The sequence below is a fragment of the Phasianus colchicus genome, chromosome 1 (genome assembly GCF_987193195.1).
Source record: "Phasianus colchicus chromosome 1, bPhaCol1.hap1.1, whole genome shotgun sequence".
NCBI classification, from domain to species: domain Eukaryota; kingdom Metazoa; phylum Chordata; class Aves; order Galliformes; family Phasianidae; genus Phasianus; species Phasianus colchicus.
The window spans coordinates 23,609,582-23,637,440 of record NC_143436.1 but is presented as its reverse complement, the minus strand read 5'-3'; the positions used below and the strand labels follow the sequence as shown (position 1 = coordinate 23,637,440).

General features: G+C 36.6%; 1 protein-coding gene across 2 annotated transcripts in view; it reads left to right on the top strand.

Moving 5' to 3' along the window:
• Positions 1 to 27,859, top strand: part of PTPRZ1 (protein tyrosine phosphatase receptor type Z1) — a 131,412-nt gene that overhangs the window by 61,031 nt on the left and 42,522 nt on the right. For both annotated transcript variants that reach the window (XM_090137021.1, XM_090137018.1), the window contains exons 3-10: positions 11,022 to 11,201; positions 13,050 to 13,201; positions 14,316 to 14,411; positions 14,688 to 14,754; positions 17,460 to 17,617; positions 18,068 to 18,218; positions 22,590 to 22,774; positions 23,534 to 23,660. In XM_090137021.1, coding sequence (XP_089993147.1) covers positions 11,022 to 11,201; positions 13,050 to 13,201; positions 14,316 to 14,411; positions 14,688 to 14,754; positions 17,460 to 17,617; positions 18,068 to 18,218; positions 22,590 to 22,774; positions 23,534 to 23,660 — 1,116 coding nt within the window. The remainder of the gene's footprint in view (positions 1 to 11,021; positions 11,202 to 13,049; positions 13,202 to 14,315; positions 14,412 to 14,687; positions 14,755 to 17,459; positions 17,618 to 18,067; positions 18,219 to 22,589; positions 22,775 to 23,533; positions 23,661 to 27,859) is intronic.

Genomic DNA, 27,859 nt, shown 5'->3' with positions numbered 1-27,859 from the left:
GCAGTGAAATAACTCTTCCTTTCAGTAGAGTTTTATCTCCGCAAGACTCACAGAGGAACAAGAACTTAAGCGTGTGCCTCTGTAACAGTTAGTGCTGCTTCCTTCCCTATTGCAAATTTAGTTTCCAGGGTAGGATAGAATGGAAAATCTGTGAGAATAAATGCTATTAATGGACAGTGAGTTTCCCGTCTGAAATGACTTACACTTACTGCTAAATAGCTTTTACCATTTCACTACTGAGAGTAACTAGTTGGTATTGAAAGTAGCTCTTAAAGTTCTTAATACTGGAAGATTTTTAAAGCCTGGTTAGATCTTTTTTTGTATCTGCAGAAGAAAAAATATGTTTGCATATCACATTTGTGGAAGAAGTTCTTGGAAGAAATACCTACTGTGTAATTTACATAATGATGTTATCCCATCAAGGCTGGGAAGAACCTCACTCACTGGAGGAGTTATTAAGGACTGTTTCTGAGGATGTGGTAACTCTCAAGAAGAATAATCATGTGATAGTGTCATTTAAATTTAACATGGTAGGTTACTAGAGAAGAAATCATCCATCCACTGACTTTGCTATTGTAGATCTGAAAGAATCTGCTGTAGCATCTGTGGGAAAAAATGGAAACGTAATGATAGCAATGAAATTACACTAATTCCAAACAAATACCGTTAGTGCAGGAAGGTTTGTGGAATGTTAGGAGTGTGCTGGTTTTTATCTTCTTGCCACTTACCCGTATTTTGTACTTTAAAAAATATTCAGGTTGCCTCCCCAGGCAAAATAATTGTTTCTGAAAATACATATGAAAGCCAAACTCAGCGCATCTTTACCAACACAGGCATTTCATGCTGCCTTGCTGTGTGACTCATTGCATTTAAGCAGTCTGTCTCTGTCTCAGGGAAAAAAGCATAACATTGCTTAAAATGGACACACACAGAATGGTGTGTCTGTGTGCATGAGGCTTCTATCCTCCAGCATGCAGATTTAAATTTTGTGTGTATTTTCATGTCCTTCTCAAAATAATGCACTGCTATTATTTACAAACATGTGACTATTTTTTTTTTTTTAATCATCCTGGTTGCCTAGCTACAGCAACAGCTTGTTGCAGCACATTCCAGAGTACATAGTGACTGCTTTAAAAAGTTAGTGTTCATTTTCAGAGGGATTTTCTCTTATCTCGGGGGGTGGGGGAAAGGGAAAAGGGAATTAAAGTTTTTGCTATTGAAGTCACAGTCCATGCTTATCAATTAGAATGGGCTTTCTAAAGTCAAAAATACTATGTGATAAAAACTGTGAAGACGAGCACACATACAGCCATATATCTCCATATAAATCCATGCAGCTGAATGTAATACTATAAAACAAATTCCTGCCCACTTCCTCCTTTCACCCTTAACATTATGCAAGCGTGATATATATTGAAATTCCCATAGAAGTGTAATACCAAATCCTGCTAAAAGGTGCTAGAAAAAAATCACACTTTACTGTGCCATTATGTTCTTTGGAGATAGGTAGGAGCTTCATTTTACAAAAAAATAAAGCTCTATAAATGAGAACTTGGAGAGCAAAAAAATGTTATGTTCTTTTCAACATTAAGGTAATTTATCCACTGGCACCTGCTGGAACTGACTGAGCAGTGATGTAATCCAGTATTCTTTTATCCTATATTTGTCTTGCTTTGGTTTATTTCTGTCTAGTCCTTGTTTTTCAAGATCTTCACATTATTCTTTTAAGCTGAGATGGATGCCTTTTTGCTCTTCAAGGGTAAATGCCAACCTTTTTCACAGCAGCTTGTGTATTGCATCCAAGGTTGCACAAGTCTTATTTAGCAGTGATCTTTATATGTATGCACAGTGGATCTGATCCAAAGGCCAGAGAACCCACCCATAATTTTTTTATATACATAAGGAAGCAGACTTTGGATCAGAGCTTATTAGACCTATTATTCTTGTAGATTGGCTGGTAATGACAGGAGTTATTTTCCTTGGTGACAGCAACAAAGTAATGTACATTTGGTTATAGCAAAAAGTGGGATGAGGGAGAGAAAAGAAGTGAAGAAGGAAAGCAAAGCAAGGCAGTGGAGGGAGGAAGGGGGGAGGCCATACCACAAGAGAGAAAACAGTTTTGATATTCTCAGTGAAATCCAACACTGTTAGATCTGTTGATGTGTTGAAAAGCTGAGAAGAAGTAAATGACACTGTTTTAAAGTTCATTGCTATAATTTGGTTCCGCCACCCAAGATCAGCAGAGACTACCTTGGTGTAATGAGCAAGGAATTGCAAAGACTGTCATAGTGCCATTCATTAGACTTAGATGGTGATCCGCACTCTGGTATAAATGAGGGTTTTTGCTTCTGAAGATGGGATTCATTGTAGTCATGTCCTGGGATTTCATCAACTATCACTTTTCAGACAGGTGCTGAATGCTGCACTTGAAGTAGATTATTACTTCCTCTTTCTTTGCTCTTGTTGATGGCCATTTAAGGTGCATTTTCATGGTCTTTTTAAAGTTGGCTCAAGCTTTGATTTGAAATAATTTTGTCATTCTCAGTCGTTGCATTTCAAATAGATCAGTTGTATGATATACACTTGTATACACAAATATATCACTTGTATGATATGAGGCAGAGGGAGACACTACCATAGGCTCCATTTATGCTCCTGTTATGCTCCTGATAAAAAGGCAATATAGTACACTTCCTCAGTGCAGTAGATGTAAGTTTGAGGGCGGGCCTCCATTCCACTTCCAGGAAGCACAGCTGAACTGTGGTGAGGCTGTATGGTGTTGGAAAGCTGTTGGTGTTATCTTAAAAATCATGGAAGTGGTAGAGAATGAAGTGTGTGAGTGTCCCGTTTCATACGTCCTTGCTCACCAACACTGTGCACAACTGCTCAGGAATGGGTGAGGAGTTCTTTCCTTGAGAGGGACCGACCAGGTCTGATATTGCCATGACTCAAAATTGTCAGCTAATTCTACTGTGTCCAACATGAAAAGAAATGCAGTTGTAGGGATATGAAATTCAGTCACAGGCTGTGTTCCTCAGGGTTGGCCAAAAGATGTTGCCTATTTCTTTCCCTAAAAGTGAGCCAGCTCCATGCATTCCAGTTCTGTTTTCAGCTGTGGTTATTTGTGATCTTGGAATTTTATCTGTCGCTCAGCAGTGCTGTTATAAAGTTTTGTGACCTTAAGTATCTTAAGGAAATCATTGCTACTATCTGAATTCCTTGGAGAAGTTTAGAAGCGGTGAGTTTCCAATTGGGCTTCCACATATTCTGAAAAATGAAATAAAAGCAAGAGAAAAAATGTATTTCTTTTTTTATTGGATATTTTCTCATTTGACACTGTAACAAATTTCCTTCCTTAATACTTAATTGAAAAATGTAGCTTAGATCTTAACACTACATTAATTATCAAGATTACGTGGCAAGTTTTCATTGTGTATTGCTACATCATTCTCTAACAGCATTTCTATGCAAATTCAGGAGCAATGGGATGAGAATAATAGAAAAGAGGTATCTTAAAATGTTGAATGAATTTCTCCCATAATCTTATTCCTAGTCTAAACAACCATATCATTGAGTGCACTGCAAGTCAGTGATAATCTGTATTTCTCTGAAATAGAAGAATTTGATTATATAGTTTCTGTCTCGCTTGCAATAGCCAGATACATCAAGGACTGAAAGAAGAGGAACAGCAAACAGTTGCTATATTAAAAGAGAACCGTCCACTGGTCTTCATCCTCCTACACATTTTGCTCAGTAATTCACTTAGGCTATGAATCATTATCAGATTGACTCCCAGGAAGACAAATCACAAGGCAGCCACTGCATTTATAATACTGATTACAGTTTTCTATTGTATCTCAAGAACTGTGGTTTATTCTATCCAATTCTTTTTTTTTTTTTTTTTTTCCTGTGAGGTTGAAGGGAAAAAAATATAATTTTTTTCTTCTCTCAGTTGTTTTTGGATATGTTTTGAGCTGTCTTGGTGACCAGAGATATGGATGAAGCGTAATGTTTATGTTCAAATAAAACATAAGATGAAAGAAATATGATGATTGGAGGATAAAAAAGCATTGCATCAGAATTTTCCTGACTCACCTGCTGATTTAGATATTAATAACAGACATTCTTCACATGGGAAACAGAGAAAATGGACACGACAGGTTAGTGCTGGGTCATTCTTTACGATATTCTCCTCAAGAGAAGTCCATGTTTTTCTGTGTTTGTACAGCTCAGATATATTCTTGTGTGCATATGCACGCAATGCACAATCTTTTAGAATACAGTGAAGATATGCTGATACTTAGAAAAGTGACAAATAATGCAGTAAAGAAATGGTAGAATAGATTTTTTGGCTTGCTTGAATTCATCTAGTTGCAAAACAAACATAATTTTTTGTTTCTTCTGTTTCCTTCATTTGAAATATCAAATCCTACTGTAGAGCAGTATGTGTAGGGAAATGTGTTGCATTCATTTATCTGCAACTGCATGTATGCCAAAAAAAATTATGGGATAAATATATTTGACTTTTGCTCATTTGAAAGCAAGTTACATTTTTACTGTTGAATTCTGATCATGTAAATATTATTGAAGTTTTTAGAGTGACCACGCAGTTAATCCACAGGCTGTTTTTAACATAGCCATCATTTGTTAGCATTTGACCTAGACATTGGCAAGCAGTGCTGTCTTGGAAAACCCACAAGCAATTAAACTCTGAGACAGGCATAAAAACTGGCTAAGCCCAAAATTGGAAGCCAAAACTTCTTCTCTGCCTTGACAAGTAACTTCACCCCTTAAAGCCTAGACTTTTTCAATCTGAAGAATGTATAGAGAGTTTATGAATCTGATAATGAATAGTGCTGTGGAGGTAATTGGGGCTTTTTGGAGGTGAAAAAAAATCCCTGCAATGAAGATCAAGACAAAATAGAAGCACTGTAACGTGTAAGACTAAGACATTTCATTTATTTGTGGACAAAAATCTGCCTTCAGAATGCAGTTTCATGTAATATGAGGTGTACTAATATCCACAAGGTTAATATCAGTGGCACTTATCTCTGTTGGCCAGTGTTGCAGCTCTTCACTCACTCATACAGAATCTGCATTGAAGTCACTTTTCTACCTTTAGACGACTGGAAGCTGCATTGTGCAGCTGTTGGTGCAAAGCTAAGAGTATTGGTCATTCATGAATTCCCATCTCCTCTATAGATCCAGTTTGGATGCTCTAACTAAACAGTGAAGCAGAAACAAAGAGGAGAAGGAATACTTCTACCTTTAGTGTTCAGAGCACTATCTGACAACTAAATTTAAACTTTGTCTTAACATAAATACCCACATAATTAATGGCCTTGTTTCATATTTTTCATATCTTACAATAAAAAAATTGCTTTATAAAATCGAAATAGAAACACAAAAAACAATCAAACACCAAAAGCACTTAGGAATCACTTAACACTTCAGAATGATATGTCAATGACATCTTTGATAAAACAGATCTATTCTGTTTACACAGAACATGTATTCTTCACTTTCCATAAATGTCCAATATATATTTTAAAAAGTAATGGAAGTAATGATATCATCCAAGAGTGAAAGATGAAAAACAGAGAGGAGGAAATTAAGCAGCAGTAAAAATCTCTCACTCTTTTCTACTTCCTTTTGTCTTTAATATAACCACAAAGGTTCACAACAGTTTAAATCTTGAAATAATAAATGAAATAAAAGCAGTGAAAAACTTTAATTACACTATAATTTTTTCTGGTCTACCCGTTATTTTACTCAGGCTGCATTGTCAGTTCCAGAGTCAAGTGTTTATACCCTGCAACTGGTAAGAGTTTAGTTTTGAACTACACGTGCTGTCTTAAGTTGTATCCATATTTCTAACAGTACTTCTCTATCTGTAATGATGTTAACCTTTTTGAGTTTCAAAGCTTATTCTTACAAAGTATAGCTTCTTCACCTTAACATATGATTAAAGCATCTCTTTTTCTGCACCTACTGCTGAAGTTGGAGCTTAGATTCTTTGATAGGAGTGTGTCCATTAACAAGAAAAATGATCCTAATAAGAGCTAGGAATGCAAAGGCTGTGATGTCAAACAACATTTACTAAAAACAAGTGCTGGCAAGTAAAATTTTCCAACTAAAATATGTCTCCTCACTAATACAATTTTCTGACATAATTATTAATCCCATAAAGCCAAAGTTTTATTTGTAACATTCCATTTCTTCAGAAGCTATGCACATATTCAGTATAAAATGGAAATCCAGAGTATATATTTCATGTTTAGAATCCCATTCAATTGGTTTGAGGTTTAAGTTCTCTCTCTATGAAGATATATTTTCCATTGATATAAGAAGACCATTCTGCATAAATCGTATATTGCATACAGGGAGCACTGATGCCCCATAGCAAACAGCAGTACTCATCATGAAGACTTACAGCCCAACAGACAGGCACATAGTAGCATATCAACACGCTGAGAAACCCCTCTCCTGGCAGGCTGCTGGGAGGATCACAGCCTACTCAGTTTCACAACTTGCTCTTTCTGCTTGCATAGGCTGCTAACTTGTGGAGAACTGTTTGACAGATGCTTTTCTTTTAAGTATTGTTACAAAAGACAGAAGTGCAGTAACACTCTGTGGGACAGATCTTCCAAAGGCTGCAGGAGGTAGAAGAGCAGCACAAAATGAGAAGTGCATGCTTGTTGTAGGGATGGGCTCATGAGGCTAAGGATGAGGAGCAGTGCCGAGTATAACATTTTATCAAAACAGAGTCGGCAAATTTTCTTTGGCCATTCTGCCTTGGGCAAGAATAGTGAAGGTGATGGTATAGACAGTCTTCCATTAACTTGTCATCTGCTGTATTCAGGCTCATTTTCATTCATAGTGAATTGTCAGTTACTTCTTCAGAGCTGACAGCTTTGACAAACATTGCTTCCTCTGTGCACTCTTCACATTACATCATGCACATTTTTATTCTCCTCAGGTTTCCTTCCGAGCAAAGAACAGTTTGGGGAAAATCATTTTCAAAGCTCAGTTTCAACAATATTTTCAAGATGGCTGGCACTGCTTTGATTTATGGTTTCTATGATAACACCTACAGTAAAACAATCTGCTCTTGTTTAAAAACATTTGGTACTTATGATTTTACTTTGGCTTTCTGCAAGTCATGTAAACCACAGCAGTTTCACCACCTGCTTGCTGCACTGGATGCATTTACATCAGCATTTTAGATCAGATTGGGACTGGACTTCTGGAGGAAATCTTATGGCTGCTTCCTACTTTCCCAGCTTTGCTTCCCAAGGCAGAGTTGTCTCAGAATGCATGACATGGATTCATCCCAACTGCTATTAAACAGGAGAAGCACTGAAACAATATACCAAATACACTTCATCTGCCAGTGGGCATTTACCATGGGACCAGAGATAGGCTGAATTAAAAGCCTTCTGAAAAACATATGGTGTGGATATCTGGTCCTCAGACCCAAATGTTTTGCTCTATACATCCAGTTGTATTGGTCTGCAGAACATGATATATGCATAGACATATATTCTGCTATTCAAACATAATCTGAACCATCACAACTGAACTCCCATTCTTTCTGAAATTCCCCATGTTCCTGCTCCAGTATGGAGCCTGTTACTGATTTTCTTTACATTTAATTCCATAGCTTTTGATCAATGCTGCAGCATTAAGTAAGTGTAGTTTTGCACATGAGTGACAAAATGTACACATCTCATTCCTTCGTACAAAGGTTTTTTTTTTCCTATGAAATAGTTTCTACATTGCCTGCATTTCTCAGTACTGAGGTCACCTGTATTTCTGCAACTGTAAGCAATTAAAAAAAAAAAAAAAAAAAAAAAACACCTGCTGGACCAAAAAGAAGAAAAATGTTTAAAAGTCATCAAATACCTATTCAGATTTTCCAGCAGGAGCATTGATTTTGGGCATTCAGTTCATTTGTCTTAGCTGGAAGACTGTTGTCCTCTGCAACCATGAAATACTTTTCATTTATCCTTGGATGATTTCAGCTAGCAGTCATACAACAAGGACAGACTGACTTAAATTTTTTGTCAACCAGAGAGCAGCAGAAAAAGTGTTTCCATTTTTTCCATACATAAGATAGATAAATCAGTTCCTTACCATGTGCACAGGCAAGTGTGTGGTGTCCTACAATTACATTAAAATCACTGTTCTAAAATTTATAGAGGGTTCATAAGAATTCAGAGATGTCCTAAGATTTTAGTAAGGGATAAACAATGAAAGGAGAATCTCTGTATCACAATCACTTGACTTAATTGTTTCCGCACATTAAAAGCCTGAACATTATCAAACCTTTGTAGCAAGCTCACATCACAGGTTTGAGGCCTAGCTGAGAGGTAGGAAATAACATTCTTCACCTCATCAGGCCTTCCAGCTTCCCTTTTTTCTTCCTCTCAATATTTATAACAAGCTTCACATCTAGAATGAATGAAGAAGCTTCCTAGCTTGAATCACAACATTACCATAGTGCCTACAGCTGGCATCCTATCTAACTCCAAGTGCTCTAGCTCAGGACGCAGTGGTGGGTTACAGTATTGACACAGCACTATTTTCTGGGATGTAGATTACTAATGTTACAATTAGCTTCATGCTAGGGATTTGTTATATTATTTGCTGATGCTCAGATAACAGCTCAGATAACAGCTACCAAGAGAAAGAATTTATGTTCTACGTTGCAAAGCAGGAATTTGAAACATGAAACTAAGAAACTTGGGAGGAAATGATAGTTTCTGTAAATTTGATGTATTTGTTTGAGTTGAATTTGATAGAGGATAGTAGGGAATTTAAAGGGAAGATGCAAGTCAAGAATATTTACATTCATCAGAAGAAATCTGGAAGAATTCTCACACCCAGGTGGTGTGAGGAGGGTGGATTTTCCATCAATCCTGGTGTTACTGGAGGAAGGAGCAGAATAAGGAAAAAGCATGCTGAGTGGAGAGTCATGATAACATCCTGAAGAAGAGATTGCATGTGGGCCAGGAGAGCAGGTATGACAGTGGAAGGAAAGGAGCCCTCTACGCATTGCCCTGAAACAGCAACAGCCTCTGGAAGCCTTGGAAACAAAGGAACAAAGAAGGCAGAGATGAGAGTAGAGAGTGCAGCCTAATTCTGAGGGACAGCAGTGGGTGGCCAGCCGGGCCCAACCTGACAGCTTGGAAAGCCACAGAGTTGGCTGAAGGTAGACCTGGAAACAAGTGCCTGTCTGTAAGGATGCACAGGGAAAGCTGAGAATTGTTATTTCTTCCTGTCTAACCCTATTTTCTGTTTTAAAAGTTCGTTATTTCAGTTTATTTAACGCCTTCAATATTTCTTAGAAAATTCTCTATAGATTGCCTGAGCATGTTCATCTCCAAGTTTAAGTTGACTTGGACTCAGAATTTTTCAAGGGAAGCTTTAAAGATAAGAACTGAAATAATACTGTTCATATAAAAATCAGATTAGAAATCAAGTTATTGCAATGCTTGTCCAGGTAATAAACGATAGCTCACAGCAGATGCCCAGGAGAAGCATTACTTGAGGATGAGCCAGAAGCCCACCAGTGCCATCCCCAAAGGAAGGACTGCTCACTTAAACAGGATTCTAATCCCCACCTGCAGGAAATTCAGTTTCAGTACACTGTGACTAAAACTTTTTTATTTGCTTGGCCACTGTGCCTAGCAGCTTCTTCCGTTCCTGACTGAAAGAAGTAAATAGCATGCCATCTGACCTGCAGTACTTCTGATGTGGCAAGGTGATATTGGTAACTGACCTGACTTGATCCTTGCTGAATAATTTAGCTCAGGTATGTTTCTAGGTAGCTGACTATCCAGATGAGCATCTTGTATTACTGCCTATTGTCATGGTTACAGGTCTGGCTGCATCTCCTCTCCCCTCACTGAGTTTTCTGAGTGCAATATGAGGGCTGTCCTTGCCTGGGGTGCAATACAGCCAATCTTCCGCTGACAGACATGGATGTAAAAAAGCAGCCTGTAAATGAGCCATGGCTCATTTCAACATCTATGATAGAATTTAAATGTGTGCGATGGATTCACTAATATTCACTTGTAACTAATAGGAAGTGAAAGCTAACTGAAGCAGCTATATTTTCTTGTATCTCCACAGTCAAAACTCGGTTTTAATTAGTCCCTTTAAATGCCAACAAAATACCTTGTCAGTAGAAAATATTTGTATGTATGCAAATGCATACACCACCAAAATGCTGTCTAATTTATCTTACTGTAATATACAATCCAAAGTTTCTCAGGGCAGCTACTAACTTCTCATACTGGTCTGTAGAGTACTTGCTCAATTATTATGGAGTTCAAGTGTGTTGTGCCTGTGTCTGTGTAGTCCAGTGCCCTGGAGAAAGTGCCTGCTGTGGCACAGGGCCTCCTGACAGCTATCAGAGATGGCTGAATTACCCCTGAATTGTCCTTCATGGACAAAGCAAGGCCCTATAGCCAGCCTCTCTGGGCAGAACATCACAAACTTTCTCCTTTTGCTGAGTAAAATCACTTATTGTTTTTCTCTCTGTAAGGATTACTTTAAAGATCATACTTTTATTTATTAAAAATCTTCTGGGCTGATTGAGTTCATCAGGCAGAAGGAATGTTGGTGACATTTGGGTGATGAAAGAGTTGTTTAGAAAGGAGGGTTTTGCAGTAACTTCAAATTCTTTTTGAATGACAGTTTCTTTCATCTAAAAGCTTATTTCTCTCCCATTTCATTTATTATTTCTGTATGTTGTGCTTGAGGCATTTTTGTTGTGTTCTGTTTTCCCTGGAGATTTATAATCATTTCTGTATGATATCTAAAATCATCAAAAGTGACCTAATTCTTGAAGGTAGAATGCAACAGTACTTGTGCACAGTTTTTGCAGCAGAAACCATAGACAAGAAGGTATTCTGACCACAGATTGCAGACTGTGTTTTGAATTACTCACATGGAAAAATATATGGATATCAGTTTAGGTTTAAATGTATTTACTGCAGTGTTTTGATTTCTAGGAACTCTGAACCAAAAGGACTGGGGAAAAAAATATTCAGCTTGCAATGGTGCCAAACAATCTCCTATTAATATAGATGAAGACCTTACCCAAGTGAATGTGAATCTAAAGAAACTTAAATTCCATGGATGGGAAAAGGAAACTGGAGAAGATACTTTCATTCGTAACAATGGCAAAACAGGTAAAACATCACGTTTCATGTTTGGAGTTTAGAGTACTTAAAAGTGATAAAGGAAAACAAGCTGTGGATTTTTAATTAAACTTTTTTCATTTTCCTTTTCCATAGCCTTTGTGTTCTGAATTTATCATTTTAATAACAATAATAGAAAAGAAACCCATACAAGTGATGACTATAGCCAAGCATAATAGAAAGTTACTAAAGCACAAATGAAAATAATGTTCCAGATAGAGCCAAGGAAATCACAGCATTACTATTGTACCATCGTGAGCACTTCACTAAGCTGAACAGTAATTTACTGTTTTCTACAAAGTAATGATAGCTATTACTAAGTATCTAGAATTTTAAATGAATCTTTTTTAAATACAAATAAATTACTCATCTGGAAGCACTTTGAGGACCAGTTGTAGTTTCAAAAATCTAATGGTGGTGGGATTCATCGACACATCAACACCTGTAATGTAGACATTATATATGAATTACTCACTTCAACTCCCTTCTTCAAATTAAAAAAAAAAAAAAAAAGAGAGAGAAACAGGTGCTTTTGTGGTCTGATCTGTCATTTCTATCTTAAAAAGTATTTTAGGAAGAGATGATTCATGGCTCATGGACATGATTTAGTGAAGGGTTGTTAGAGTCAGGGTAGTATGGTTAGGTTGTGGTTGGACTTGATGATCATTAAGCTGTTTTCCAACCTGAGCAATTCTATAATTCTGTGATTCTGTGGCTACAAGGGCTTATTTCTCCTAGCTGTAAAAGAAGCTTGTGGTGGCGTATATATTGTCAGACAAATATTTTTCAACCACTTTGCTATAAACCTAGGATAGCAGCATCTAAATGCAGCTTCATGGAAGCACTATAACTTGTTTCAGGTACTGATATGAAGGAAGACATCTTCTAACAACTATCTCTATCTTTGTCTCACAGCAGTGCCCAGAAAATTCCTGGATCAGTCACTTTTATTTTATTTTATATTATTTTATTTGAATTAGAAGCACAGAATGACTTGAGTTGGAATGGACCTTAAAGACCTTTAAAGTTCCAAACCCCCTGCCATGGGCAGGATTACCACCCACTAGTTCAGGCTGCCCAGGGCACCATCCAACCCGGCCTTAATTACCTCCAGGGATGGGGCATCCACAGTTTCTCTGGGTAACTGTGCCGTTGCTTTACCACCCTCAGAGTCTAGATACCACATACAAAGCAACTCGTCAATCTCTCACTCAGATTCCTGGATTCTATGTGGACTGGTCACTTCCTCCCATTACCTTGCCACTTGCTTGAAAAGTGCATTCAGCTGGGTACACCTGCATCCACTACATTCACCTCCACTTATTCCCAGGGGAGACTGCCCCACAGCCAAAGGGGCTCACAGATAGGACAGCCCTCCTAGTAACTGGCTAAATCTTTCTTTCCCTATCTTCCTTTAGAATTGGTATCTAGTATTGTGACAGTAAGTTTGGGGTGTTTTTTATTTTTATTAAAAATTCAGGTGCTTTCAGAAAGCTATGTATTTTAGGAATTTATTTTCTTGGAAGGTCAAGTTGGCTAAGACAATGTTTCTGGGCTTTTCAGCATATTTGTGGAGCCAGTTTTCAGAGATGAAAAATAGTATACTTTTATGAATTACAGCATGAAATGAAACATATTTCTCCAAGTTAATAAGGAATTAGCACATTTTTTTCTTTAAATGACCAACTTCCTGGCAAATTACGTATAAAATATAGTAAAATAAGCATTTCATATTTGCCTGTTTGCACCTGTTCTGAAATATGAGAGTCATAGATGCCTTGACTAGCTTTTATATTGACAATGTTGTGTGTTTGCTTTCCTCTCTTTCTCTTTGTTTAGTGGAGATTAACCTGACAAATGATTACTATGTAAGTGGAGGTGGCTTAGATACTGTATTCAAAGCAAGCAAGATCATTTTTCACTGGGGAAAATGCAATGCGTCATCGGATGGATCAGAACATAGCTTGGAAGGACAAAAATTTCCTCTTGAGGTAGAGTATAGAATAGATTTTGACAATTTGTCATTCTGCAAAGAGTAACATTGTTTACTAAGCACCTTTGTTTATCACATAATTAAAGCTTACTTGCGAATTTAATCATCACTTCAATCCAGATTAGCAATATTCGAATGATGTACTTGAGAGCAGCAGTGTAAGGTATTAGTCCATTGAAAATGTCTAACCTGCATTTTCCTGTGTCTTCTGTGATGACACTGGAAGTTGGTCCTGCTAATCTGACAAAGTTTAAGCCCCCACAAGTTTGGCCCATCTTGTGTCCCAGTGGTTGAGTATTTAAGATTGAAACTGATTTTTCAAACCCAGGCTTCACTGAGAGCCAGGAGCTGCTCCACACTTCAGACACTTTGGATTTCTGTGTTAGAGCAAAGCATTAGCACCAATGTTGTCCTGTTTTCTATGGAGAGCTGTGAGCTAGGAGTTTTCCCTGGGAGGTGTCTTTTTTTTTTTACCTCACATCTATTTAAAGTTCCCACTCATACTCTATCTATCCCACCAAGACATCTAAGAAAAGATTTACCTCACCCACCATCACATGAAAAGTCACTTTCAGCAGAAGGCTGTCTCCTTCATGTCAGTGACTTGGCAGATTTCCCAACTGCATCCAAACTTAGAGAGGAAGGGATGCAACAAACCCAATGCCCATGACAGCAAATGTGGGCACAGAATCCTAGGGAATCTTTTATTACCAGTGTTTCTTTACGCTTACTGCAAGGCAGGTGCAGGAGGGACACCCTGCTTTATTATTTGTGTTTTACAGTTGATTGCAAGACTGATTTCATCTGAGTACTGTAGATTAAATATACGGTATCAGCTGGCTGTCCAGGCTTGCTGTATTGCCGTGGATAATGATGTTCTCCTTGAAAGGACAGCTCCTCCAGACTTAATGATTTTCCAGTATAGAACTTTTTAGACAGGTAACAGTTGATTAATTGTGTTCTGTATATTCAGATAATTCACATGAGACATATAACATATCCATGTGTTTGTGTTACGTTGGTTGAACATTTATACTCAAACTAGGAATAAAAATAATTGCATTGATTGTTTCTATATATGTAATATATGTTAATATATATATTTTTTGCAGATGCAAATCTACTGCTATGATGGAGATCTATTTACAGACTTCGAAGAGGCAATTAAAGGAAATGGAAAGTTAAGAGCTTTATCAATTTTGTTTGAGGTAAAAAAAAATGTCTATGTGTCATTATCAAGCTTTGAAACAGCAGATGTTCAAACTGAATTTAAAGGGTTTTAATGTGTGATCACTGTGTTAAAAATTTGCATATATTCTTCTTATTTATTTTCACCAAAAATAAGCAGATTTGCAAATATTTATGCACTGTGTTAGGCCATGTATAATTTTGGTGGTAAACTGCAACCTTCAATTTTTTCTTTTTTTTAAGAAGTGAAGTTCTGTGAAGTCTGTGATGTAAAAAATGCAATTTCTTTTTAACAGATTGGAGTAGAAGATAATCCGGATTATATTCCAATCATTAATGGAGTAGATAGTGTTAGTCGTTTTGGTAAGTCTGCTACCATGTTTTATTGATTAATGGTTAGACTAAATTCAATTTCAGCATAATTATGAAAGCTTAAAGGCATTGGGGATCACAGGTCTCAAGAGCATAGATGAATATATTTTGTTAGAAATAAGACTTAATTTACTTCAAGACTGAATATTTGTAACAACACTACTAAGTGTAGATGAATAAATATAATTATCCCAAAGAACTTGCAACTTATAAAATGCTAAGTCAAGTGAAATGTCTGATTTATCCCATGAATATTCTGAGGCATAGATTTCTGGAGTACCGTATGTGGCTGGAAGCCAAATGACACTGCTGAGCCCTTCCAAGATGTGCTTTACAAACACTGAGCCTGAATATTAGTATTCTGTAGACCCAGTGGAGAGAAATGCTTATTTCAGTAGCTGCTATGTGAATTTTAAATAATTCAATTATATTAGATTTGTAGTGACTTTATTTATACTAGCATTATTTATACCATCTCATGACGCTGCTTTAGAATTCCTTATGGCTTTACCCCAAGCACATGGACCTCTCTTTCTAACTCTGTTTCATAGTGGCTTCACAGAAGAATAAACACAAAAGACTGATGTTCTGCATATTTTCTTGTTCCATGCTTGGCCATGACCCTGACAAAACGTCCAGCATTGCATCAGTTTTCCTGCATATAATGATGCTTCAGTTTTGAAAAGCGCATTGGTTGAAAGTGTTAGCACATGAGTTGGAAGTGTTAAATGCTATTAATGTCACTATTTTAAGAATTTTCAAATGCGTGACACTAAATTGTTTTTCTTCTGAGAGCAAATGTTCAATGAATATAAGAGTGAGCAACTTCTGTAGATTGCAAAGACAGAGGAGGGAGACATATAAATCTGTCAGAATTCACTATCTTTGTATGCCATCTTCTGTGAAATACAAAGGAAAGTGAGTAATACATCAAGACGGATGTTGTGCTACAGCTTTGCATAGGAGCTGTAAATTATCAACAGAATGATTCAAGTTACGGCCACTGCATAGCATTTCAACAATGAGCAGAATATGGTTTTCTTGGATAAAATGCAAATGAGCTTTCAAAATTCAGGTTACAAGTAAATCAAGTTGTTCATCTCAAAGAAAAGCATATAGCACACAATCTTTCCTTGCCTGCCACGTGTATGATTTGTCCTTATCAGTCACATCTGTACTGTATGTATTTGAATCCCAGCTGCTGAATTCCCAAGCTGTGCAGAGGTGTCCTATTCCTTCCACATAAACTCTCTCTTTTTCTTAATTCTTTGGAGGTGTTTGATTTTAAAATCTAGGCTGTCTGTATATTCAAAGGCATTTTAAAACACAAACTTGCAGGATCTAAAGCAGCATTCATTCTATAAATGAGAAGCTTCATGTCCCCAAACCTCTACCTAGCATGGACTGACCATTCATTCTTTAGGAAAAATATAGCAGCAAAACACATTATCAGATAACAATGGTACTTACTGTCTAAAGGTGTTAAAAAGAGGAATGAAAGGATGTGCTTTGCTTGGCATTGCTAAAAGTTTCCCTTTCATCATATGCGGATAAGAGAGGGAAGAGCTAGCTTTTAAATGTTAACTCTGAAACACACTGTGCAGAAACAAAAGCAACAATGATCTGTAATAAACTGCTAATGTAATTCACTGTGAAGACAAGGACAGGTCAGAAATCCACCTAAGACTCTAAAAGTAATAGACCACAAATTAATGCACAGTCTGAATATATATTAAATATTCATAAGTGAATATTTTCAAAAGGCCACCATTTAAAATCAGTTACTTTGAATTGAAATAAAGTGTATGAGGATCTGCAGTACTCCACAGTGTGAAAAACAAGTATTGTTTTGGATACACCAATCCATAAGGTAGATCACTGATAATTGTCATAAACTGAAAAATTCTGTCAAGAGGGAATTGGTACCATTTCTGCTGTTTTCTGGTGCTGGACTCTACTGCCATATCAGCACAGATTTAGCTTTCTGTGGATGGACGGAGCAATTCATCATGCTTGCTCCCAGCAGACAAGGTACCAGGTAAACTGCTGACCTGAAAGAAGTAATACTATTTTCAAAGGAAAGTAAACAGAGAGGTCACACACTCCCGGAGAAGGTCTTTGCATCCTTCTCTGCTTTGTGTAAAGCTGTTATTGTCGCTATTTTAAAACTCCCATATCTAATGAATTTCTGCTTTTGCAGACCTGAGTAATGCAGCTCTCAGATTTGTCACTGTGACAGTTCCACCAGCAGAGATTTTCTGCAGAAGTTAAGGTCCTGTGAGAAACTCAACAACTTGACCAAATTCAGGGAGAGTTTGAAGTCATGTGGTGAGATCAACTAGAAAGACTTAACATTTTTTCTTTGAAGTTCGTGAGTGAGACAAGATTTTGGCATCTCAGAAGATTACTAGTACACTCAGTTGAACAAGATTTTGTGAACAAATATGCTGGTTTCTATATTTGTTACTGGAATAACCCATTATAGTTATACTCCAAATAAGCAAAATTTGTATTGAACAATATTCAATCTAAATAGAAAAAGTGCGGCAATTTGTTCTTATGCTACCCTCTCTGAAAATTAGATTCTAAATAGCCTCAAAATTAGTGAGGTTCCATAATAGTAACTCCTTGGGATAGTGTGATTTCTATTTATTCATTACTATTTTACTCTACAAAATGTTTGGTCTCTTTTTCAGGAAAACAGGCTGCCTTAGAACCATTTGTTTTGCTGAACCTTTTACCGAACGCAACAGACAAATATTACACTTACAATGGGTCTTTATCAACTCCTCCCTGCTCGGAAACAGTTGAATGGATTGTGTTCAAAGATACTATTAGTATTTCGGAGCACCAGGTAATTCATTTAATGTATTAAAATAAAACAATTATACATCATAACAGAGAAAATCAGTTACAATGCGTATAGTAAAAAACTGATGCCATTTATTGCCAGCCCAACAGTGGCATATTTTTTTTCACTAGTTTTAAGTATTTCATACAGTCATCAAAAGTAATCTCTCTAACATGTCTGGACCTCTGGACCTCTGGTCCAGAAAGAAAAGAAAATGCTCGTTAGGTGTTCTCCTGTCCAATCACTGAACAGAGCATAGCTCTGTCAGCAGGATGGTTGAGAAGTGCAGGTGGAGTAAACCAGTAGATACAGACTAGCAGAATTTCAATGCATCCTGAAGAAACTCAACAGGGAGAATTTCCCAGTGCCATTTTCCCAGGGTTTTTCTGCCTCTTAGAAGAAACGTATTGATTTGTTATGACTTCCAACCTCTTTTTTAATCACCTCTTCTAGTTGGCAGTATTCTGTGAAGTCCTTACGATGCAGCAGTCTGGCTATGTGATGCTGATGGACTATCTGCAAAACAACTTTCGAGAGCAGCGATATAAGTTCTCTGGGCAAGTGTTTTCCTCTTACACTGGACAAGAAGAAATTCATGAAGCAGGTATTTACTGAATAGTCACTCCTCTTTTCATGGGTTGAAAGACGATTTTCAGTAAGAGAGTCATCCTAGTATGAAAATACTCATTTTAAATTGTGTGGAAAGTAGAACAGTGTATTATTATTCATAAATCTATCACTTCAAAGAAAAAAACTGGCAATCATAAAACATGTCAGATTAAATGGAGTGGAAAATTAAATGCTTGTCTCGACCAAACGTTCAGTGAAGATCACGTCAATTCAAGCTTTCTTGCACTGCCCTTTTAATGTGTCTCAGACCTAAACAAAGCTGCCTTTTCGGGGGCTGCAAGAGGATTTTGTTTTACAAACCCATTTGGTTCTTAGTTGTATAACGTGCATGCTTCTTCAATAGAATGTGACATCACCAAATTCATTTCACGTAGACTACTGAGAAAGTGATAGATGGAGTGAATCCCAAAAGCCAGATTCTGACCTCTGTTTTACCTAAAACCTTGGGGAAGCCTGTGAAAGTTATGTGACCAGGACAGTATATGGAAGTTTCAAGTAACTACACGAAAAATGATTTTGAGATTACAGAATGGTAGCATCCCAATTTTATCCGGTTGAATACATTGTAGACTTTCACTAGGCAGTAGAATTCAGTGTGTGATTTATTTTTGTTATTACTTCATTTATTTCTCAAATAAAGCTACATTTTGCTAGATGGGCTAAAAGTATCTCTCTAATCCACGTATAAAACTAGTTTCAGCAGTGTTTTCAGAAGTTTTCAAAATCCCCATCTGAACATTCTTGGTGAGGAAATGGAATGTAACGTAGAATCTAAAAAGTAAAAAGTCATTGATGTCTAAACAAAGTGCAGTGATTCCACAACTGAAAACCTGAATTTGAATGAAAAAAAAAAAAAAATTGAATCCAGATTCAATTTAAAGAAAATGTAATCAACAAATAGAAGGTAAAGAAAAGAAAAGGCATCCAATTATGTCTCAGTAATACTCTGTATCAAATTCAGAGAAAGATAAAATCCAGGGTTTTTTTCTTTTTATATTTGAATAACACAAATTTGATCAACTCATACACTGCATAGACTTTCTGATGATGATGCTAAAGTATCTTATCTTCCTCAATGGTGCAATTCAGTTGACAGGAAAAACTTTGAAGCTGGATGGATTGTGTTTTATTTCACAGAACAGGCAAAGATAGGTGCATTACAGTATGATATTCAAAACCAGCAGCTGAATACTCATGTATGGAAAGCAGAGACCTGAATTCAAGCCCAGCAGAGCCTTGAGTAGGCCTCCAACTTCTTGTGAATTGTATTTTGCTGTTTTGAGACTAAAATTAAAAAAAAAAAAAAAAAAAAAAAAAAAAAAAAGAGTTTAATATCTGTGACTTCCTTCCTTGTAGTCCCTTTGCCCAGATTTTTGAAAACTGTATCAGAAGTCTTTAATTAGAGATGTTGATACATGACCTCCTGGCTTTTCCCAAGCCCTTGAGAAGGAAAATGTATGAGGACAAGAGCAGAGCACAGGCAGCATGACAGACAAAATTTTGAAGAGGGGGAAGAGACAACAGCTTGGGAAGGACTCAGGGTACAACAAGGTGCACACAACTATTACGCAGGAATATTGTTGGTTGCTGCCAGAGGAACGAGACTAAGCATCAAAAAAGTGAAAACAAATGGGAGAAGCACTTTCCTTAGAAAAACATACCTGGAAGAACAACATGGAAAAGAAAACAGAGTCAAAGTGAAATAAATTGTACTGGAGACAATTCCAGCTTTAAATGCTCTATAATAGCTAGTTTGAGCATAGTCAAAGATGTCAGAACCAGATTCACTCTGGTGAGCAAAAGAGAAGGGAGAAAAAAAGGCAATAGAGAAAAGTTTGCAATGTGAGTTCGGACCAAGGAAAAGTTTGGCAGGTATACTACAAAAAGTACTTGGAGAGTTATTTTAAATACCTTGCAAAATATAATAGTGATTTGATTTATATATATATATAATCTAAATAAATGAATAAAATAAACCAAGAAATTGTGGTATACATGATGCTCAGAATTAAGAAGGGAACCGATTTTGCTGGTCTAATGATTTCCTTGCGCCCTCTGGTGGATATGAACTGGGAGGACAAGCTTTAGTAGTGGAATGAGGTGTATACAACTTGATTTTTTTACTTTTATTTTTTTAGTTTGCTCTTTGCTTACTTCAATTAGAAATGTTCAGTGTAATGAATAAAATGATACGCCGACTAAGTAGCACAGTAGAGTCAGAGCCTGGTAAGATGTACAATTCAAACTGAATTACACAGACCAACACTTCCTCTTATTAACACACACACAAAAATTGCACATCTTCCATTAAATGACTCAAACCAGAATTTGCAGAACCTCCCACCTGCATACAGACTGGCAGAAATTTCTGTTTCAAAATTCTGAGTATTGAATGCCCTCTAGTGTTCGAATGGTAAATTGCAAAGTTAATGGAATATCTTCAAATTGTGATATTGTCGGCCAAAAAACATTGTAGTATCATGATGTTTGCTTCCTTTATGGGAATTCCAAAGAATCTACAACTCTCACTTTCTTAATTAGCTGGATAACTTTCCTTGCTTCTTACTAGATACTCGCAGTTTGATTTAAACATGTTCTTAGATTCAAGAAATGTTTCCTGCTTTATTACAAATAGGGAATGACCATCTAATTACTTGTGCAAAAGTCCAGTTAAAACTTTGCAATATCCTTACAGACATTTTCATGTGTAATATTTAATTAAATGATATTTTTCATATATTCTCATCAGTAATTTTGACTTGCCTAGTAGACAAAATATAGCAATAGAGATAAGGTAATTAATGAAAAAATAGATTAAATAATATTCCTTTTCGGTACATATAAAAGCAAATAGAAAAGGAAATTCAGTATGGGTGTGCCCAAATATAGGAAATGCCAAAAAACTAGGACAGAGGCAGAAATCTAGTCTCAATATTTCAATCACAGTCTTTAGCATCTGCAGTTTCAAACATATAAGAGGAGGGATTTATAACAGCAAATGTTAGGGACCCCTGGCTTTCATTCTAGTATACCAGCTCATATCTGGCTGCTCTGATCTACAGTTGGTAACCAAAAATTAGAGAAGACTTTAGACATTCATCAGTTCCATGTCTGACACCAACAGAGATGATGAAAGCAAGGAAAAAAAATGATCTCAGCCTGAAATCAGAGCAGCCATGAATGATTCAGCTGTACATTGTTTTGGTGTATGTTTTCCTGTATCTGTCAGTCATTTTTCAGTGACCTTCAGATAAATACTTTGCATTTGCTGCTGGTGCAATTTGTTCACAGAGGTTAATCTACCTTGACCTTGTACATTACTTTCAAGCTACACACAGGTACTTGCGTGATCTAAATAACAAATTACAAAGTCTCAGCACATTTCTGGCATGCTGGTAATCAGTACATCTCTATATATCTAGTGATGTATCAGAAGATTCAGCTTATTTGAATAAGGTGAAAAATGTAGTACTGGGGGAAAACTGGACACATGCAAAAATAGCTGCCTGGCCAGAGTTTGTCTGGAGTGTGAGGTCCATGCTTACCAAGAAGGTGTGCGTGAGTGGGCTTGGAATTGCAACAAGCTGGGATATCCAGGGCAATGCTTAGAACATGATGATAGGAGCAGGCTGGCAATGTCTAGAGAGCATTCTCATTTTGCCAAGCTCAAAGTGTCTCATACTCCTCTTCTCCACTTCTTTCAACCTCCCTCTTGGAAGCCAATTCTACCTACATATGTTTTTCAAGCTAAATGAAGGCAAAGGAGGTTCTGGTTGGAAGGTGGTGTGAAAGGGCAAGAGATGAGGAGTAGACTCAAGCCTGTTGTTCTACATTGCATCCACAGACTCTTTTGGTGCCTCTTACTAGACTTCTTCAGTAGCAGTTTAGATGGCGAAATGTAGTCAAATGGAATAGCTACCAGCTAATCTTATACATTCTTATCCCTCTGTATTAGTCTTTCACCTCTTCTATTAAAAGATTCAGAATTCAAGTATGATACATTTACCTTCAATCTTCAAAAAGAATCTGTTACATATTCCAATCTGTTGAAGCTGCTGGGAGAGTGAGCAGCTCTTCTAAAGCTGCTACGAACTGAACACAAATCTTTCTCAAAATACAATATTAAAAAGAGAGGGAAAGAAGTCTCAAATTAACTTGCTTTTGCTTAAGTAGTATCAGGACTCTATATCTTTTGATAGTGCATGCCATCTCAGATATTTCAAGAGAAAGCTGAAAATGAGGCTCATGAAAGACATTAAATAATTTTGATGGGAAGTGGATCAAGATCTTTAGAGTAATTTCTACCATTTAATAAATATCATGTTCTTTATTGTCCTTCTTTCAGTTTGCAGCTCAGAACCTGAAAATGTCCAATCTGATCCAAAGAATTATACCAGTCTTCTGGTTACATGGGAAAGACCTCGGGTTGTGTATGATACCATGATTGAGAAGTTTGCTGTCTTTTATCAACAGTTGGATGGAGAAGACCAGACTAAGCATGAGTTTCTGACAGATGGGTATCAGGACTTGGTAACTGTGAACTCTTCAAGTTTCATTTAGAGCGGTGATGACAAAGCAGCCATTAATTATTCTAAGGGTTTAGGTAGCTGGGAGCTAATTTAATAAAAAATTCCTTATTTGGCTGCAGCTCACAAAAGCTGTGCTTCTCTCTTTGGCTCTGAGGCTACAGAGACTATTAAAAATAGAAAAAAAAGAAAAGCCTCTTTTGGCCACAGGCAGAGAAATTTCTTGGAGTTCTGTTCTGATTTGCCTGTAGTTTTCCCAAAAGTATATGACCATGTCAAGCTCATTGCTCCTTAGCCACAAACCCCTTAGTCAATTAATAGTGATCTGTACTTCATTGCTCACTGGTCTGCAAAGAATTACCTACGCTAGCAGCTAATTAGATTCAGTACAATCATACTGCTACAAGTATTAAGTTACTGATTTACTGCTTCATGGTATTTCACTAATGTGAAATGTGTCTCGTTAGCCTCTTCAAATATTCATAAGCTTATCAGTGGTAATGTTACCTAAAATGATTATCTAAGCTAGTATTCATTGTTAAACAGGTGTGCATTTTGGTATTCTCCATTTAAAAGTTCACCATTTTTTAACGTTGCCTGAGAAGTATTTTTTGACAGTGAAATGTGAAGAGTGTATGTTAGAGTCATAGGACAGAAGGACCTTCATGATTCGTATGAAAAATGTGTTATGAAAAAATCTTAACATTTCCAAATATTTGATACGTATTTGCAAGTAAATGATTAAACATGGTTTTTCTTTTAGGGAGCTATTCTAAATAATCTGCTGCCCAATACAAGTTATGTTCTTCAGATAGTTGCTGTTTGCTCTAATGGTCTGCACGGAAAATACAGTGACCAAGTCATTGTTGATATGCCTTTAGAGGACCAAGGTAAGTGTTCTTCTGAGCCGAGCAGTCACTTTTAACCAAAAATCTTTATTTAGAGAAGTAGTTTATTTGCAAACCAGTAAAATGTGCGACTGTTCAAATATGCTAAAATGAAATTTCAAAGTCCCTGCAGTTAACCTTCAGCTTGTTCTTTGCTACTGATATTTTATCATGATATAATTCTCCATTCCTTGTAAACATTACCTACAAAAGTTTGCATGTTAATGTTTTTAACTAAAAATATTTTGAAGAGCACCTATCTCATTTCAAATCTCACAAGTGTATCCTTTAGGAAAATAACATAGGGAAATAAAGCCGTGTTTGGTATTATTTCCCTATGGTTCAAGCATCCTCCTGACTCCCCAAATTAATCACCTACATTACCAAAGTGTTAAGGAAACAAGAGATGCAAACCCGATGTATGACTTACAGACCTGTATCAATTTGTTTTCAAATTGGATTACTTATGTTTACTTGGAGTTTGATTTCAAAGCACTTGCGGTGATGGAATTCCCTTGCTTCTTAATGTTGCCTCGCAAAAAAATCAAAAGGCCTAACAACCAAATCTCACTGATTGCACAGCCAGATTCACCTCTTCCGCCTGCTGGTAAATATGAAATAATGTGACACTGTAGCATGGAGCTTGACGTTGTCCTTAATAATTCCTTACACTCTGTGGAAGTTTTAGCATAAAACCCTGTTCTTATCAAAGTTAGTGAAAGCTGTGTATTGAATTAGGAACCTTGTAGTTAATCACAGGAACAAATCACCACCTTTCTGATCGTGCAGCAAAACACTTTTTCTTCTTCTTTTTTTTTTTTTTTTTAATCTGGGGACTCAGATTGTGGTTGTTTATTTGTGGATTGTGTATGTTCAATTTTACATGTGGTTAAATCAGTTTACTACAGCAAGGTCCTTAGCAGTACTGTGGTATGCTTGGGAAACAGGTTAGTTTCTCATTTCAAGGGAATCACATTCTTGTGTAGCAAGAAGGAAGATGGTTCTTGATGATCTCTCCTGCATCAGTTGAGAATTAATAGTACTAAAAGGCATAAAATAGCATATTATCTGAAGGAGGGGGGGCAGATTCACGTATAGTACATATGACCTTTCAGTAAACATTTTCTGTGCCTCTCAAACACATATTTTTGCAATCTTATGCTAATACTTATGAGAATTTCCATATTTAGTTTTTCCAAGACCACAACAAAGTTCTGACATTTCACTTTTTGTTTGTCTCTTATCTCTCCATTTCCTTTCCAAAATTTGCTTAGTTTGTGTTTGAAAATTTTTCTGAGGTGAGATTTCATTCACACATCTCCACATCCATGGAGTAAAAAAAAAACAGCTCAGTGTTGTCATTATTAAACAAGAGCAAAGCCAACAAATGCAGTTAGCACAGCGCTGCTATCACAGCTTCTGACGCTCAGAAAACAGCAAAAATAAAATAATTTATTGAAAAAAAAAAACCAAAAACCAAGAACATTAAATGCCACTACTGCTGCATCCCTACTGTCAGATCTGGTTGCATACCACCCTGCTATGTGCTATGACTTCCATTGGAAGGAAAGGTGGACACAGGGACAGGTAGGGGATGGAGCTCAGTGTATGGGAGCACAGCACAGCACAGCACACCTGGCCTGCAGGCAGAACTGCCAGGACCAAACCCAGGGAGAGGCTGCTGTGTGTCTTGTGGCCTGCAGTGAGCACTGCAGCTGTGCTGTGCTTCTCCTGAGGGCAGCACTGGGTTTGCATTCATGTCAGGAGAAGAAGAAGAGAAGACAAAATACGATGCAAGGATAACAAGGTGAAATAATAATGTACGGATGTACCTGTCTGCAGTGTGAGCATGTTAATGTAACTGTGGAAATGGTATTTTTGTGCTTTCTTCCAATTAAGCATTTAAGTACATCTCCTTAATGTGGCAACCAAGCAAATTAACTTCTGTAAGTATATTCTGATCCCAAGTTTTCTTTTTTTCAAAAAACAAGGCGTTCCAAAGAGGAGAGTTAAGCATATTGCATATCAAAATATGTAAACTATATCAAAACTATGTAAAGTATGAACACCTTTTTTTTTTTCAAATTTCAGACAGCTCTGAAAATCTGTAGTGTTTTTGGGTCTGCTTGAGGTGTTTCCTTTAGTTTGTCAAGAGCTTCAAGATGGAGAGAGATTATTTCAGGTCAAATGAATTCTTTCAAGGATATTTGAATTTCTAACAAAAAAGGAGAGGTTTAACATTAAAAATGAATTATCTCTGTGTTTCAGAAAAGCTGTTTCTTTGTGATGCTTCCTATCTGATACTGACAGAAAGTTGTTAAAGTGCTTTGTGTTTAGTTTGACACTTTCACAGTGGTATATCTGAAAGTAATGGATGAAGAAAGTTCAGGAAAGACTCCTTCCATATAATTAGTGTGATCGGTGGGAGTGTATATTGCTCTACAAATACATTTTATAAGTACTGTCTTAGCTCTGGATATAATTTCTTTTTTTTTTTTTAAGGCAAAAAACTTCCATTCCTTTCTAATATTGTTCCTTTACGTACTTATTTTTACTAATTATTTACATCTGAATTAACCACTGCAAATTTTTCAAATATTTTCATATTTAATATTGCACATATGAAACGACAGAGATATGAAAATATAAATATCTAATGAAAAAAATTTGTTCAGAGCTACTTGATGATTACAACTATAACATCAAATTGGTTTTGTGATCTGCTTTATAGATCTTGAGGCAAAAGGGGATTTCTTGGAGCTCCTGCTTGTGAATTTATGAAAGAAAAGTTTTCTTCACCATGAAGACGTGAAATAAAATTGACTCACATAAAACATAAACTAAAAGTTTTGTATTCAAGACTTACTCTGAGTAAGCCAGTTTAATTAAGATGAAATTCACTGCAGTCACCTCCAGACTAATTAATCTTCACGTTAAAAATTAAAATGGGACATGAGAGCCCTTTTTCTGGGAAGAATTCAGCCCTTGGAGTGGTCACTGTTAAAGAGGGAATTTTCAGTACCCTGTGCAACAAAAATCTGCTGTTCAGAAAACTCAGGACTTAGCCTTTTCTATTTGAGATGATGGAAGGGGAAGGAGTTTCTCATGCTTTGTCCCCATCCTGTGTGGTCCTTAACCAAGGTGTAAACCTCCAGGCCACAACTTCTGTCCCCCATGCTGATTTCTGAAATCATTCTGGTTTGTGGAAGCCTCAAGATCTCAGATATGACGCCACATAGGTGATCATATTTGAGACTTCTGCATTTGGATTTTTTGCCTGAACTGTTCAGAGCAGCAGCATTTCAGCTTGTAGTGCAGTGTGCATGCACATGTGATTTTTTTCCAATTAGTTTCCTATTAGTGACAGTTGGTGAGTGCTCTCCCTGACACAGCTACCCAACATCCACTGAAAATGGAGTGTATCAGTAGATAGTGTCTTAGTTGACTTTGATGAAAGGCCAGTTTTCATTTACCAGTTTTTCATTCAGTATTAGAACTGGATTTTCATTATCTGAATGTGCTTTGACTCTCTAGATAGAGTTTTGAAAGTTCTGCAGTAGTTTTTTGTGTCATTAATATCAGTGATATTTACATGCTTTTACTGACGCAGGGCATGAAAATAAGAATATATCTCTTTTCTCACCTTCCTGTGTAGAGAGACTGGTTGGTTTTTATCAAAAATCATTTTGGGATATGGCTCTCAAGTGGAGATCGTGTCAGTGATGATTTGTGAGGGTCTAACTACGCTATTTTGTTGTAACTTGTCTTTGTGAGTAATTTTTGTTCTAAAAAAGCACTAAGCATATCACAAATGTTTCATTTAGGGGATGCTTTTTTCTAATTTTATTTTTAATTAATTTTTATTTTTTAATTTTACAATAAATGTAGACATCTGAAAACTGATTCAAACAAAAGAAACAGGCTTCACGTTTTTTTCTTTTAGTGACATTTATTACATAAGACAGTACAGAATTGAAAAGAATTTGTGAGGTGCCTGTTATTCTTACAGCTGCAGATCAGATTGCTTTAAAAAATTTTTTAAAGATTTGCTTTGAATTTAAATGTAGGGAATTTCCCTTTCTTGTCTTTGTTTTGTCCTTTCTTCGTCTGTCATTAAAATGCACTATTATGTGAAAAGATAACTTCAAAACTTTCTAACTAATGATTTAACTATTTAAAATGTAAGCTCTAGAATAAGCAAT